The sequence below is a fragment of the Phragmites australis genome, chromosome 2 (genome assembly GCF_958298935.1).
Source record: "Phragmites australis chromosome 2, lpPhrAust1.1, whole genome shotgun sequence".
In the NCBI taxonomy this organism is placed as follows: Eukaryota; Viridiplantae; Streptophyta; class Magnoliopsida; order Poales; family Poaceae; genus Phragmites; species Phragmites australis.
The window spans coordinates 47,814,737-47,830,076 of NC_084922.1; the positions used below are offsets into that span (position 1 = coordinate 47,814,737).

The following is a 15,340-nucleotide window of genomic DNA, read 5'->3' on the forward strand; positions in this document are numbered from 1 at the left end:
GGTTTTATAATTTTTTTCATTTACTAATAAGAAGATTGAAATTTGTGAATTTTATCAAAATTTTAATCTTTTTGTCATCTGCTACGTGAATTTCACATGTCCGAAAAAGGAAATTTTAAAATTAAATATTTCATTCTTCTCTAAAATTTTCAAAATTCGTAAAGTTTCATCGAAATTTCGGCGAAATTCTAATCGCTGACGCTGTAAAGGTTAACGCGCGTCATCTGACTTGGCGTTTCCCCTGCCCCGGTCCGCATCCACCTGTACCAGCAGTATAAAACTGCAGTGGGCCCCGGCCACCGTGCGTCCATCCCCCTTGGTCCTGGCTGGCTCGGACTTGTTGGAGCCCCCGCTAAAAAGCTTCAGCCACCAAGCGGCCACCTCCCAACCACCTCCTCGCACGGTCGCACCAGGCACGAGCGGCGAACTCGCACGCTCCCCGACTGATCGCCCGCTCGCTCGCTAAGCAGCAGCAGCAGCAGACATGAACCGCCTGACGCCGCATCACGGGGCGATGCCTCCGCCGGGTCAGGGGCTGGCGCGCTACGGTTCCGCCCCGGGCTCGCTCCTCGCCGCCATCGCCGACTCCGTCACCCGGGGCGGCGAGGCCGCGCCGCTGCCGCCGCCGCCCGTGAGCCGGTTCTTCTCCGGCGAGTCGTCCGGTCTCACCTCCTGCGAGTCCAGCTGCCGGACGGACGGCGGCCGCCCTGCGCTCGAGCGAGCGTACGGCGGCTCCGGCGAGATCCGCGTCCCGCCGCCGCCGCCGGCCCCGCACGCCGCCGCGCAGGTGGGGCAGCACGGCGTCGAGGGCCCGGGGGTCTCCCCGTTGTTCAGGCACAGCAGCTCCCCCGCCGGGCTGCTCTCCCGCCTCATGGCCGACCCGCACGGTACGCCCGCCCGCCCTGCCTCGCTGTCTCTCTGCTTTGCCTCAGCGTTGGTTCGCGTTGGCCGCTGAATGCGTGGCGGGGTTGCGTGTGCCCGTTCCGCGTGGTCCATGCGCATGACTTGCGTGGGCTGCTCCGGCTTTCCTTTCCGGCGTACGTCTCGGTCATCCATCCATCTCGGCTTCATCGCCCTCTAGCACAACTGGTACCACTTCACTTTGCCATGCTGAATTTGACTCTGAGGTAAGTGCACATGCATAATGTTAACTCTAAGTTAAGCTAGTTAATGATGCTTAGTGAGCGATTATTAGTGGGATGACGGTCAAAGCTTGGTCTTGCTGATCTGGGTAGCGTTGAATAGTTTGCGTCGTTCCAAAAAAACTAACGTTAAAAGTTTTATACATGAAAATTTCTTCAACTACCTTATACTAAAAAATATTTATAAAATCTAATAAATTGACGAGATTATAAAAAGTATACTTCAAGATAAATGTACCCATAAGATTTTAATATTTTCGAACTAAGTATTTTCAAAATTATTGATTATCATAGTTTCAAATGTTTGACTTCGCCTTGTTCGAAACATCAAGCATTTGTGACTGGAGTGAGTCCCTCCGTATCCCTAGTTAGTTACTCCTCTATACCAAGTATTGAGCAACTTATCATCACAGACTAGTGCCCGGTGCCTCATTTTTTTAATGCGAATACTTTACTGTAATCCGCGGCGTTAACAATGGTTCTAGTGACAGTGCAATGCACCTGTGGCGAATAAATATCTGTGGTACCCATGCACCGAATCTGCAGAAGCAATGGATCAAAACTGGTTCAATTCCGTTCACTGATTGCTCTTTCGGTTTCTCGGAAAGGCCGTCCTTTTCCATCTACTAGTAATAGATTGTATATTGCCGACGTGACGCGACGGTTCCTGGCCCGCTTGCTGGCGAGCGTCTGGCTGCTACTGCGAACCTGGACGCTGCGTGTCACAGCATTTACATCCTGCAGTCACGCTAATAATCGCCCCGATCATTGTCATGCGTGTGTCACGAGAGATTGTGCTCTGTTTTTCATTTTCTGAGGGCGTGGTTGGAAAAAGTAAGAAGAAATTTGCGTGGAGTCCAATTTATCGGTAGTTGAGTTTGAAATGTCAAGCCATTTGGCAACAAATGTTGTGGAACACGTCAGCAAAGTGACTATGGACATGGAGTCATACTTAGAGAACAAAGTGGCTACGCACCATGGGGCTAAAAGAGATTCGAGGAACAATTTTATTTTATCGAAGGAAAAGGTTAAATAAAAAAAGGTACTGCCATAGAGGTTGCTGAATTAGAATTACTCCTGTCTTGCTAGTGTGATTAGTTACCTGCAGCGTGACACTGTTACAGCTGCACAGTAAATGCATCGTATGTTGCATCCAATCGATGGGACGTGACGAGATGGCGGTGGGGTAGCAGGATAGTGGCCTAGTGGGTGCTCGTAGCACCAGGAGGAGGCAATGCTGCCATGTCACACGATTGGCACTGACTGACTGACTGACTGGGTCACTGTGTTTTTTTTCTGGCGCTAAGCATAAGGGAACAGAAGTATATCAAGCTTAAGAATGACTTTTTGCAAAATCGCCAAGAACAGTCACAGCTGACATGTGCGCTGTTACACCTGTCTGACGTGCTGGTTAAGCACAGTGATCTGAACGAGTGAACCAATAGTTGCAACTTGCAGAACCGATGTGTTTTTTGATGTGTGCATGCATGCATGGCAGGCATGGCTGCGACGAGAGGGATGGGGAGCTACTCGCAGGCAGGCACTGACGCCATAATGGCTCACGGACACAGGCGGCTAAGCTCGCAGTGCAGCTTCTGGAGGCAGGACCTTCCGCAGATATCGGATATGGGGATGATACCCGACATCGGGGAGAGCATCGTCGCCGGCGGTGGATACAACAGCTCCAGCGACTGCGGCGGTGCGCAGTCGTCCTCCTACCTCTCCCGGAACTTCTCCATGAGCTCCTGGGACGAGACCAACTCCATCATGTTCTCCTCCCCCAGCAAGAAGGCCAAGGTGGACGCTGCCGACGACATGGTCACCAGCTTCAGCAACATCGACTCGCAGGTCAATGTACGCTCGTGCGGTCACTGATCGAACCTTGATAGGTGATGGCCTTGTGTTGATGGCAATCTGTTGTTTCTTCCGGTTCAGTTTGGTCTGTCAAAGTCGTCGTTGGAGATGCCCGGCATGGATGATTACCTGCAGCTGCAGCAGGAGTCGATCGCTTGCAAAGTCCGTGCAAAGCGTGGGTGCGCTACTCACCCACGAAGCATCGCTGAGCGGGTTAGTCCCCGCCCATTTTCTAAAGCTCCAGTATATATGCTAATATGCTCGCAACATTCTGATGTTGCGTATTAAACAGAATCATTGTTTTTGTTGATGTTCAGGAAAGAAGGACACGGATTAGCAAGAAGCTAAAGAAGCTACAAGATCTTGTGCCAAACATGGACAAGGTAAGTTAGTTACATTGCGCCAATAATTACCATTTCCGTGGATAGATTTTTGCAAAGCATTGCTGAAAGTCGGTCCTCACTGAACCAAAGAGACTAGCGATTCTGCTTTGTGGGAATTCATTTTATCAGTAAGCATTGTTCGCTATCTACACACTAACACACAGTTAGAACATGATCTTCCTGAAGTGTCTAGTCCTGCTATTCTGAAAATCATTTAAAGTGATGTGATAAGCTTATTAGTTCCCTCTTGAATATTGCAGCAAACAAATACGTCAGACATGTTGGATCTTGCTGTAGAGTACATTAAAGAGCTGCAGGGCCAAGTTGAGGTATGCTCCATTACACATTTCAGATATACTTATAAATGCCATATTTTCAGTTTTCCACATGTCCGTGCCGATACGCCCCATTTACTTTTGACACATGACTAGTTACTACACTACTCATTTTCAAAGGGAAATAACTAATATTTGTGAACACCTATTGAGATTTAGAGTTGAACCTTCAAATAAACATAGCTCTTACTATTCTAAAATGAATCCATGCAGAAGCTAAAACACAACCAAGCAAACTGCAGTTGCTCAGGCAAAGAGAACTGCTGAGGCTGGTGAACCGGATGTACAAGGTTTTATGTCGTACTGATGTGCTCGATGAACCCAAGTTTTTGCTTCAGGAGATTAGGTTGCAAAGGTGCTTCAAATGTCAAGTGGCTTCCATGCCTGAGCGTCCCCCCTTTCTTGATTGTATTACGGATAGCGTCAATGGCTTGAAGACTAGGAGATGACAAGTAGATTATCATAATTTAATTCCTGTGAGGCAGTGGCTTGTGTGTAAAATTTTCCATTACAACACGAATGTTATTGCTGTTGATAGGAGTATTGTAGACATATCTTATGTGTCTTCAAGTTAATTCTTGCGGATTATTAGACTTTGACAAGACCATAACTCACTACCAGGAAGAATCCTAATATATTTACTTTCTGCGAGGCATTCTATGATGTAAAATGATGGAACAAACTTTTTAAAAACATGGTATCAGGTCATGCAGTTAATTTTGTGACTGTTTCTGAAGTTTATTTATACATCAACCTTGACGAAAAGCAAAAGCTTGAACAGCAAAGCAAGGGTGAACTTCATGTGCTATATGGTTTGTCAAATAGGGCAAAATCACGTCGTTGAAGATTGAGCTGCTGACACTTATGCAGCTGTCCTATAGAAGCTTAGGTAACGCATTCTCTGGTTATTTACACCTCTCTCCTGCAATTTTACAAGGGGCATTGGTTCCTCGAAGAGATTACTCAAGCCAAAATAGAAACATGCATAGCAGTGCTAGGTCTGCTTATTGTCAGATTTTGTACAGTACTATACTAACAGTCTTGACTGTGTCCTTACAAGAGGTGACTGCAGCGCGTTGTAGTGCCCGTAACCATCGTAGAGAACACGAATTGGATTGTCCTTGCCATATTCCTGACCATATTCTGCTATGATTCTGGGGCTATCAGAGCCATTGGTGTACATGTAAACAGTAATGGGCATCCTGCGATGCAGCGTTTCTTAGTAACAGTTACGCATGGAAAGCTGAACCGAGCACAAGGCAGATGCCTACCTGAGAACATGGGAGCACATGAGCAGTTCTGGTTCTCCTCCCCAAACATAAGGCTTTCTCATCTGACTCACATAGCTCTCGAAATCGCCTTCGAGGAACCTAACAGAGAAAAGATCATGTGACCGAGGTCGTTTTTCTGTGTGTTTGAAGCTGAAGCATTTCTTTAGCATAGGCTTTAATAGTAAGAATACTTTGAAAGCTAAACTTGCTATATTTATCACAAAAATTGTGTAGATTTGTTGTGTGAGAATAATGTACTTTATCAATTTTAAGCATATTCTTTTGCTCTTTACTCCTAGTGCAGAAACATTGTCCAGGGAAACATATGCATCAGATTAAAAATGGAAAGATGAAGAAACCATTCAGTGTCTCCTCTCCTCTTGACAAATTCATCAGCTACCTGGAACAGACCAACAACAGCTCAACAACCAAATAAATGGAAATACAACAACTGTGCATGCGTATGCTATTTTAGAATTCTGTCAAAATACATAGAGCAGTGATGTGCTTCAGAAACAGAAGCTCAGGTGATGGGCACTCACTTTTGCTCGGAGCTCGTCAGCGAGTTCCTTCTGGACGCTGTCGCTAGGTGCCTGCTTTCCTCTCCTTAAGGAGGCGCCGTAAGCAACAGACCTGAACAGGCATCTCCCATCCCCTGTGATTCCTGAAATGTGAAGGCGGTAACTCTGTAATTCATATGTTCAGCAATCCATAGCATCATTTTACTGATCAAAACTTCATCAGAATTAACCACACAAAGAATTCACAGAAACCAAGGAACTACTGTTACTATGGACTTATGATGATAGTATTATGGCCAAAAGGAGGCTATTTGTTTCTTCAATCTACTTTTCTGTTTTCTGAATTTGCCAAAAGGGATACTCACTTCTCTGAAGATGCAACTTTAAATTACTATCATATATAAGCTTAAGATAATATGGAAAAAGAGAATACGAAAGTAGAAAAGGCATCTTACTACTGCTCCATTAGTTTATCATGGTTACAGTCATTGTACTCTCGATAAACAATGATCTAGCCACTTTATTCTCGATCAGAGTCCAAACCTAAGATCTCCGATCACAATCGCTACCAAAAGGAGTAAAGGATCCTTTTTTTATCACCGATCACCGCCGAATGAACCCTCTTTTAGTACTTAAACAGACACACACACACACCAAGAAACAGGCAAAGGAGTCGACAGGAGGAGGAGGAATCATTCGTCATCATCGATCATCGCGATGACGCGAGGACGTACGGATCGAGCGCAGAGGGCGGAGCTCCCTGTCCGACATCCGCCGCGCGGCGGCGATCCCCTCCTCGGCTCCTCCTCCTGCTGCCGCTGCCGCTTCCGGGCGCGAGGGAGAAGCAGGCGTCGCAAAGCAAAGCCAGGGCAAGCAGGCAGGTGGAATGGAATGGAACAAACTTAGCAGGCGGAGAGGGTTGGAATTGGAATTGGATTCTCTCACGGTTGCGCACTCTCCTTTTCGCTATTCCTTTTTTTTCTTCCGCCGCCCGCTGGGTGGAGTGGACACCGCCGCTGCCTGCTCTGATGGCCTGACTTCTCCTTCCTTTCCCGACACAAATAATCGCGGAGCCGTGGCTTTCAAACCTCGCTCGCTGGTGGCAGGAGATTAAAGCAGGAGATGATAACACATGGGCGTGGGCCCCAGAAGCATGTTCTGCCGTAGGCCTGCGCATTACGTTCGGCATCGTCGTCATCTACACGTGTTTCTTCTAACCCGATTTCGATTGGGTTGTTCGACAAGAGCAAATTAGGTAGCTCGATGGTTATAGATAACCGCTAATTTTTATTATTATAGTATACAGAGAGAAGAGAAGAAAAATAGTTAGGTAAAGATCAAGCTGATGTATAGAAAAATCTTATTTATATGGAGGAGAATATTAGAAAACTAATTTTTAAAGGAGAAAATAAAGTATTATGAGGTATAGGGAATTAGGAACAAAATCTTTTACGAAATATGCTGAGAGAAATAAGATATAACAGCTAGAAATAACCATCAAAGCTATGCCCGTTTCAAACTAAAGCCAAAAGATGTGATACAGTATGTTCATTCGTGTCAGCCGATGTGTCCATGTCATTATCATTTTCACCTACAACACTAGGTGAGTCGGTGTCATTATCAACAATCTTACTTATCATTAATATTATCCTAAAGATAATTCTAATGGTTGTAGATAGTAGCTAGTTTTTATTATTGTGGCATGCAAAAAGAAGAGAAGTAGATAGAGTTAGAGATAAAATTGACTTATTCAAAAATCTTGCTCGCGTGAAGAAGAATCTTGAAGAGCTGACTCTTAAAGAAAAATAAGAAATAACTCTAAATATTATGAGATATAAAAAATTAAAAACAAAATCTTTTAAAAAAGTATATCGATAGAAATAAAAGATATCAGCTAGAAATAACCACGTGATACGTTTAAGTTATCACCACATGCAGTAGTGCCTAGCAAACTACTTTTACCACATCAGCTTTTAATAATCTGTACCATGGAGTAGTTTCTGATCCGAAGTCTAAACTCCTAGTATTTGCCGAAGGCTTCTAGCTACATAACAGCTATGCCTCACCAAAAAAGCAATGAATCATCTTTCCACTAAAAAAAGCAATGAATCATCTTACAGACTGGAGACTGAGAAGAATCAGTTGCAAGCACGTCTGGGTTCAAGGAGATACATCTGAGAAGGGGCAGGGCCGAGATTCAGAGACAGTGAAGAACTGTGCACATATCTTGACAAGGCAAAGGGGAAATGCCCTACATCACCCGACCGAGAGGGGGGAGGGACAATTTTTTTTTGTAACTTTACCCAAGGAAACAGCACCCAAGAAAAGGCAAAGAGAGAAAGATCAGGAGGAAAACATGGAAGAAGAGATGTACATATCCACCGATAGACTCAATTGAACTCTACTCTACTCTACTCTACCCTACTAGCACTGGTACAGCGAGAAGCTCCTGTTCTTCCACAGCGAGCTCAGCGTCCTCCCCAGCTTCCTTGACTTCGACTTGCACAGCAGCTTCGACTCCCGGTGGCAGACGATGGCACCGTTCCCGGACTCCGCCAGCTGCTGCTGCTGTGGCTGCTGCGGCGGTGTGTCCTGCTTCCTTTGCTCACGGAACAGCTTGAGGAGCTTCTGGGCCTTCTCCCTTCCCCTCCCTGTGCCGACCGCCGAGATGGAGACCAGGGAAGGGACCACGCCCTCTTGAAGCACCGGTACGATGCACTTGTCATCGGCCGTGCACATCACGAGGAGGCAGGACACGGCCTGCTCCTGCTCCGTCGGCTCGCCTGTGTCCAGCAGCATTGCTAACGTGCTCATCAAACCCGGGGTGGACATGATCCCTTTCCTGCCAGCCTGGGTCGCAGCAAGGCTGATGAGCACTGCAAGGGCCTTCTCTGTCCAACCAAGGCCCTCGGATGCAGGAGACTCGGTAAGAAGGCAATGGAGAGCATCCACAATGCCTGCAGAAATGAGCGCTGGGACGCTGGCCTGGTGGTTTGAGAGGTTGTACAGTGTGTACAGGGCATCATGCTTGCATGAGCTGCCTTTAGTGTTGCCGGCGTCATGGCTGTACAGACGGTCTACTAGGAACGACACAGCCTGGCTCGAACCGATGACGTTCTTTGCATCAGGGAGGCAGGAAAGATTAAGGTAGAGTGCTGTGGCTGGACCAGATAGACGTGGATTCGATATCATCTGCTCAAGTAGATTGACAACTCCAGCAGATAACATCAGTCCCTTGTTTCTGAAATAAGAAAGGGTTTTGATAAGCAAAAATGCTAGGAAAAAAACTCTTCATTAATCATGAGTCAAAATGCACTCTAGATATTTTCAACTAGTGGCAATTGGCAAGCACCAGTTAACTAGGAAATAAACTTCATACCTGTTATTATTGACTGCAAGGTTGAAAAGAGCCATGGCACCAACTTCCTGTGCCTTCTCATTTCCATCATTCACAGCGTTCCTCAAGAACTCAACCAGAGCATCGGCAAACCCATTTGAGCCTAGCTGGATCCTTGCTTCTTCATCATCTTTCAAAAGATACCTTATCTGCTCCACCAACCTACATTGCTTGTGCATGTTGGTCCTTTCATGAAGCATGAGCAACAAGTTCCCATAGCCCTCATTTATATTGAAATCATAACAAGAGCTGTCATCCAGAGTTCCTGATTCACTGTTTGTCGGCTCCTCTTTCCTCATATTCTCCATCGGGACAACCTTGACACTCTTCACATTGCTAGAATCAAAACTTTCAACAGACACACAACCTGTTGCCTCAGAATCTGAGAAAGCAAGTCTCCAGTTTACATCAAAAGATCCCGGTGGACCATCAGGAACTGGAAAATCATTCTGCTCGCACCAGCTGGCAATCAGGGCCTTGACACAGTAGTTTGGAGTCAAAGACAGGTGGGCAAGTTGCTGCTGAGTTTTAGGACATGTGCTGTGACCATCATTGAACCATTTCTCAATGCAAACACGCTCATAAGTCTGCCCAGATGAAATGATGACTGGGTCATACATAAGCTGTAAGGAAATAGGGCACCTAAGTTCTTCAGGAGGGATTGGCATATTTTCGAACCTTGGGCCACCACGTCTGCAATTGAATGACCCAAGCCTAGAATTGAAAGATCCAAGCCTAGAATTGAATGACTGAATGTTCAAAAGTTGTCTACTGAATGTTCGGCCATTGCCATAGGGTCCATACATGTCATCCATGCCTAATACGGTAGGCGAGCATGGGGACGATCCCTGAGAATCGGTATCATCACCAGCCTCGCTTCTGAAGAATTTCGAGTATTTCCTCATGAGGTTGTGTAAGTATGACACAACAAACTCCTTCCGCTTGTCTTCATCAGAACGAGCCTTCTCAATTAGCTTCTTGAGGGCTCTTCTCTCAGTTAGTGCTGCCCTAGAAGATGTAATCCCCAATTTCAGAGCAGCCATATGGAAGACCTCAAGCTCCCCACTATCACTGGAACCATTTATTTTATTGTTTCTCTGGAGCAAATTGATCACCTCATCACCAGCTTCCTTCTCAGATCGATCCAATGTAAATACAATCTCCTCCAACTCGCTAACAATCTCTACAATCTGTACAGCAGAAGTTCAGGGTATCAATAAGTACCACACATTGTAATATATCGTAACCATAAAGTAACAAAGGAAAAAAGTCAAGGACTTGTGGTCCAAGGATATTGACTAGGTGATATTTTTGCACAACATACCTTACAACTGATATCTTCCGTTACTATGCTTTCAACGCGCCTCAGACTTTCCTGAAGTTGGCTTTTAGCTTTCTCAAACTTCAGAAGCACAGTTTCTGCAGTAATGGCCTAGAAATGAAATAACATCACTGTTAAGACTTTCACATTAACATTTCGTTTTTTCCAATTGCAGAAATCTCCAAAAGCAATGATGCTCATGCACCATGGATTCTTTGCAATCTAGGTGTATCGAAAGTGTCTAGGGCAGAGGGGAACAACAAGTTACCAAGTAGAGCCTGCTGCAGTCTGCACAGTGCTGAAGAAGACCTTTCGCTTTATCTAGAGCTACATGCAGTGAACACAATGCCTGTATACCAGACTTGCTTCTTGGTCTTGATGCTTCGATGAAAGGGAACATGGCGGAAAGTTTAGATACCGCTGGATGAAATACTCTACACATTCCTGCATGCAACTGCATAAACCAAAATTCATTTAAAGTTCGTAGCAAAATTAAATAAATCCCCAAAAGAGAAGGCATAAGGTTCCAGTAACTTATTACAAGTATATTGTTTGCTCTATACAGTACAAAAGACGCATGTTAAGTAATTGTTATTGTTTTTTGAAAAAATAAAAGAAACTTTATAGAAATCAAAACGTTGCAATTGGACTAACGATTGATACAACTACTCCTTAAGAGAATACAAAAAAGAAAAGTAACTCTCATTGATCAACTAGCATGGTAGCCTTTTAAAACAAAAGGTAGACTATTAACAGATTAACAGGAACAACATATATATTCATTGCCAGCAAAATAAAACCACTGTAAAGATTATACCTTGGCATCATTAGCCAGAAAAGGACCCCCTTCAGTCTCCATTGCATCCATAGTTGACTACTACCTGAGCTCCGACATCTGAATATAAGATTCATAAGAAAAACAAATAAGATTGCTGTCAAGCCTCTCACGGTGCTAACGGTCAGTCGAACACGGTTTCACTAAGCCGGCCCGGGTTTCAGGCTCTGCATCCTCTTAATGAAATCCCCAGGGGACGCCCCCCCCCCCCCCCCCCTCGGTGCTCATTTTTAACAAATAAGATTACCGGGTCATCAGATAGAACTGGATAGGGTTTTCCCTAGGACTGAAGGAAAGAATAGGTTTGGGCACTGGACGATGGGACAAAGCAAGCATTCAGGCCATTACTAGCACGTAAGGAAGAGATAGAATAGTAAACATCTACCGGCTTCAAGCCCACAACACAAGTGTTCTCCAAGAGGCAACTTTCGCTTTCAGAATCAACTAACCGAACAGGACCTTTCCTTCACAAAATCTGATATTTCCAGCTCTTGAAGCCTAAGATTTCTGACCAAATTCACCTCTTTTGTACAAATCTAAGGCTCGAATGTACCCAGCATGCTGCATTTGTCTCTTCTCATGCCAAAGGAAACATAGGTCGACAGCTGACTTAGCGTGGGGCATGAGGGTTCAGCTGAACCGACAAAAAATTTCGAAAAAAAAAAATCGATCTTGCGCGCTGAAGATGAACCTACTTGGAGCACGGATGGATGAAGGGCGCGGCACCACGCAGCACACAACTAACTGAATGGAGACGAGGAAAGACTTGGATTTGATGGCCCACGGCCACAGCAAAGAAAAGGGCCCCCACAACAAACGAACTCTCCAGAGCATCCATCCAAGCAAGCTAGGATTACTCACCAACAGAAGAAGAAATCAATCCACGCCCGGACGGATCTCCACTCCGCTAGACCGAAGGAGGAGCGGCGCTGCGGCGGCGGTGGCAGTGGACTGAGGATCCGGCTGAGGGAGGGAGTGACTGCGGCGGTAGAAGGGCTAGCGGTGGTGCACTGGGAGCCCAGGCTTGGTCTCCAGAGCCAGCCTTGGGAGGCTGGGTGCGCGCGTGGAGGAGCGGGAGGCCGAATGCAGCCACACCTTGTAAGTCGCCACACTGAACCTCAGATTTCTATCCGTAACGACGGCACGGATCTCGCCCGCCGGATACCTACGCGGCACCGGCGGTCGGCGGCGGCAGCGGAGGAGGAGCAGGGGGCGGTGGGGGAGAGGAGAAGAGAGGAATTATGGAGAGTGGATTTTATTCAGATTTCAGGGCCTGGGACTGAGAAAGTGAAATAAATGCCATTTTCTTTTTCTCTGTGGGATTTTCTTTTATTTAATTAAGTGTCTCTCAAGGGGGGAATCTGGTTCAAGCTCCCTTCTTTGTTAGTATTTTTTTTTATCACCATACTTTTGGTGGTTTGGATAAGCCTTTTCATTTCTTGGTAATGATTTGTCAGTTGCAGAATGTGAGATGTGGACATCTAATTGTATGGTTGGTTAGTGTGCGTGTGTGGGAGTGTTTGTGTTTGAATAGAAGAGTACAAAATTCGCACTGAAACTTTGGATTGGCTTCTGTTCTGTTTATTCACTTTAGTTTTTTTCCTTTGTTTCAATGCCAACCATGTATTTCTTCTACTAGTTTTTATTTAGTCAATCCTTGTGAAACGTTTACAGATAGCAACACATGGCTTGATTGTTGAAATTCTAGTATGATATATCATACTAAAAAACTATTGCGAAAAACGTGTTAGCCATTCTTAGAAATTGTGCAAATTATAATAGCATAATTGTGGATAAGTGAGTTATTTGTCTATCCTTTTCAGTAAAAGTAGGATAAATGTCACTATTCATGAACCTTCAATCTACATATGAGTTATAATAGTTACATCTAAAGACACGTCAAATACAAGTAGTAGGAAGGGATCCCAATCAAAGATGATATTGATGTTCAACCACTTGCTCAAAATTGTTCAAATGTTTGTGTCTCAGTTTTTACTTTACTTTACAGTAAAGAAAGACATATAAGCATTTTGTCAGCATACATATATCAGAACTCGTCTGTGTATAAATAAAGCCTATTAAATAAGGAAATGCACCTAAAATAACCAACGTTATAAATAGGAGTTTGTCTCCATGAAAATATGGTTTTCACAACTCACAAAAGTACCTTTGTACTTAGCCAAAAACAGTATCGCCATGTCCTTATAGATCACAACAATTTGTGCAACCAACACATGCTTAGGGCTGGGGAAAAAACTCATGGCTCACGAGCTAGGTTAGGCTTGTGGAAGCTCGGTAACTTACCCAAATGAGCTGAGTTCGAGCCACACCATTGACTCGCTTTGTGAACCGAGCCGAGCCGACCTAACTCGTGAACCGCTCGTGAGCCGAACTGATGCATGGACTCTTGGCATGCCCGACTCAGTAGTTCAGCACTCCAACATCAGTCTGTTTATTTGTAGACAGTGCGTGTGTACATATTTTTGCTCCATTAATTTGTTGCCCCTATTTATTCATACCTAGGCCTCGTGACGGATGTAGTGCAGAGCTATATAGGCATATAGCTGGGTGTGGTAATACAGACCGCAAAGCCGCAACAAGTGCTATCTGGTGTGAGCCTAAGTTGTGTTTTATGACTTATGCATAAATGTATATAAATAAATCTAGTAGTTGTTGTTATCATGTGTTCCCTGTTTACGTGTGAGATGTTTTCGAGCTTCTGATCTGCACTGATGCTTGATGAACTGGTAGGCTTGCGAGCCGGCTACCGAGCAGAGCCAAGCCATCATTTTAGCTCGGTTCACAAACCGAGCCGAGCCTACACTTCACCGAGCTTCTACGAGCTGAGCCAGACTCGATTCAGCTCGTTTCCAGCCCTACACATGCTTGATGTTCTGGCACTTTTTCAAAAAAAAAATTAAAGCCAACTTGCATTTGCCTCTGGCCAAACATTGCCACAGTACCCTTTCTCTAAACAATCCACCGATGAGCCAATGGCAAAATCTGATCCCAAACTTAACAACTGAAACCAAGATTAGCACAGAGATCTAAGCTAGTGCCAGCATAGTGACCCCTCCAACTGGAAGCTTTTCTATTCCTTATTTGCAAAGGATCTTTGATTCCATCAGATGCTGAAACCAAACACAGCCCTGAGACAGGAAGAATAAACAAACAAATATTGACATCCCAATTATTTGTTTATGTACTAGATTAGTACTAACCAGTAAATTAAGAGAAAATTAATTGTATTTAGATGTGTGTGAATGGCCCCTCCACTGCCCGATGATTCCATGATGCATTTTTTCCCTTCATAATTTAAAATTTGTCAGAGTTGGACCAAGCCTTGCTTTACAGTGGATCCTCACAGAGACCAAATCATTCAACGGGTTTTACTTAATTCTATTTTGTTCTTTGGAAAACTAACCCAGAAGGCAAGTGCTAGCTCTAAGGTGATGCTATGGGGCATTAGGCGACAAGCACATTGGAGTCATGGATGATAGGCTTGTACGTGTCAAGGAATTATTAGGAGAAGGGGAGAAGGGGATGATGGCTTGGACGAGTTTGGTTGACCAGGCTCGATGATGATGGATTATAGAAAGGTGAGGAGGAGAACCGGCCACTAATTTTTCTAAGCACGCCACTAATTTTTCTAAGTATGACTAAGTGTAAGGGTTTGTTTGACAAAGCTCTAGATCCAATAATTTTTAGAACTAATTATTTTTAGCTTTAAATTTTTTTAAACTGGAGTTATAGGCAGATGAAGAATCTTTGATTGAGTTATATTATTCTTATATTAGACTAAAAAATAGATATTTAAATTTCTTTATTTTATGTTACAAACCTCTATCTAGCGAGACCTAAATAACGGTGACTTCGTACGACAAGAAAACTGACCAGTGCAAGCTCCCACCACTTCTCTGGCTCTTGGATGTGCAAGATCCCAACTGTCAGCAGAATTTTATTCTTCTTCCAGAGATGCTAACATCTATCTATTCATTCATTGTTAACATAAAAAGTACACTTTCTCTTTGCTAGTGTAACAAGGGAACAGTCCGCTGAAATAAGAACACTTGGATGCCCAAAAAAACAGGGTTGTGCAGCGAAATAAATGATACACCGAATCACAAATATGATCAACAAATAACAACATTCAAGTCGAATCCTGTACCAATTGTCATTGTGCTAAAAGAACCGGAGACTGGCGCCGTACCATTGTGCAATCCAGCAATACACACCTTAGCACTCTCCACAAGGGCACAACATTATATATATATAGACACA

At 44.5% G+C, this 15,340-nt stretch overlaps 2 protein-coding genes across 3 annotated transcripts; one reads left to right on the forward strand and one right to left on the reverse strand.

Annotated features, from left to right (window-relative positions):
• The first annotated feature begins 337 nt into the window (after positions 1–337).
• Positions 338–4,266, forward strand: LOC133909390 (transcription factor bHLH128-like). Of its 2 annotated transcripts, none has more exons than XM_062351808.1 (6): positions 338–887; positions 2,641–2,990; positions 3,078–3,209; positions 3,314–3,379; positions 3,640–3,708; positions 3,928–4,266. In XM_062351808.1, exons 1-6 carry the CDS (start codon positions 485–487, stop codon positions 3,979–3,981), a joined length of 1,074 nt encoding a protein of 357 aa, XP_062207792.1. In that variant the 5' UTR covers positions 338–484; the 3' UTR covers positions 3,982–4,266. The 2 variants fall into 2 exon arrangements, with proteins under 2 accessions (XP_062207792.1, XP_062207791.1); XM_062351807.1 differs by having other exon boundaries at positions 340–887; positions 2,641–2,996.
• Positions 4,267–4,427: 161 nt separating this feature from the next.
• LOC133909391 (U-box domain-containing protein 6-like) lies at positions 4,428–12,348 on the reverse strand. The gene is made up of 11 exons (XM_062351809.1): positions 11,921–12,348; positions 11,042–11,119; positions 10,493–10,678; positions 10,228–10,335; positions 8,886–10,093; positions 8,091–8,747; positions 5,528–5,669; positions 5,345–5,385; positions 4,986–5,084; positions 4,772–4,916; positions 4,428–4,636 (listed from the first exon to the last, which is right to left on the reverse strand). The coding sequence occupies exons 2-11, from the start codon at positions 11,090–11,092 to the stop codon at positions 4,577–4,579; spliced, it is 2,697 nt and encodes an 898-aa protein (XP_062207793.1). The 5' UTR covers positions 11,093–11,119; positions 11,921–12,348; the 3' UTR covers positions 4,428–4,576.
• Positions 12,349–15,340: the final 2,992 nt, after the last annotated feature.

Bases quoted from the DNA above. Each gene is read 5' to 3' on its own strand.
- LOC133909390 (XM_062351807.1), top strand. From the start codon at position 485: ATGAACCGCCTGACGCCGCATCACGGGGCGATGCCTCCGCCGGGTCAG. The intron at 888-2,640 runs GTACGCCCGCCC...CATGCATGGCAG, and splicing joins CCTCATGGCCGACCCGCACG to GCATGGCTGCGACGAGAGGG. The intron at 3,210-3,313 runs GTTAGTCCCCGC...GTTGATGTTCAG, and splicing joins CACGAAGCATCGCTGAGCGG to GAAAGAAGGACACGGATTAG.
- LOC133909391 (XM_062351809.1), bottom strand. From the start codon at position 11,092: ATGGATGCAATGGAGACTGAAGGGGGTCCTTTTCTGGCTAATGATGCC. The intron at 4,917-4,985 runs GTAGGCATCTGC...GCTGCATCGCAG, and splicing joins ATGTGCTCCCATGTTCTCAG to GATGCCCATTACTGTTTACA. The intron at 4,637-4,771 runs GTAAGGACACAG...GTAAAATTGCAG, and splicing joins ACGCGCTGCAGTCACCTCTT to GAGAGAGGTGTAAATAACCA.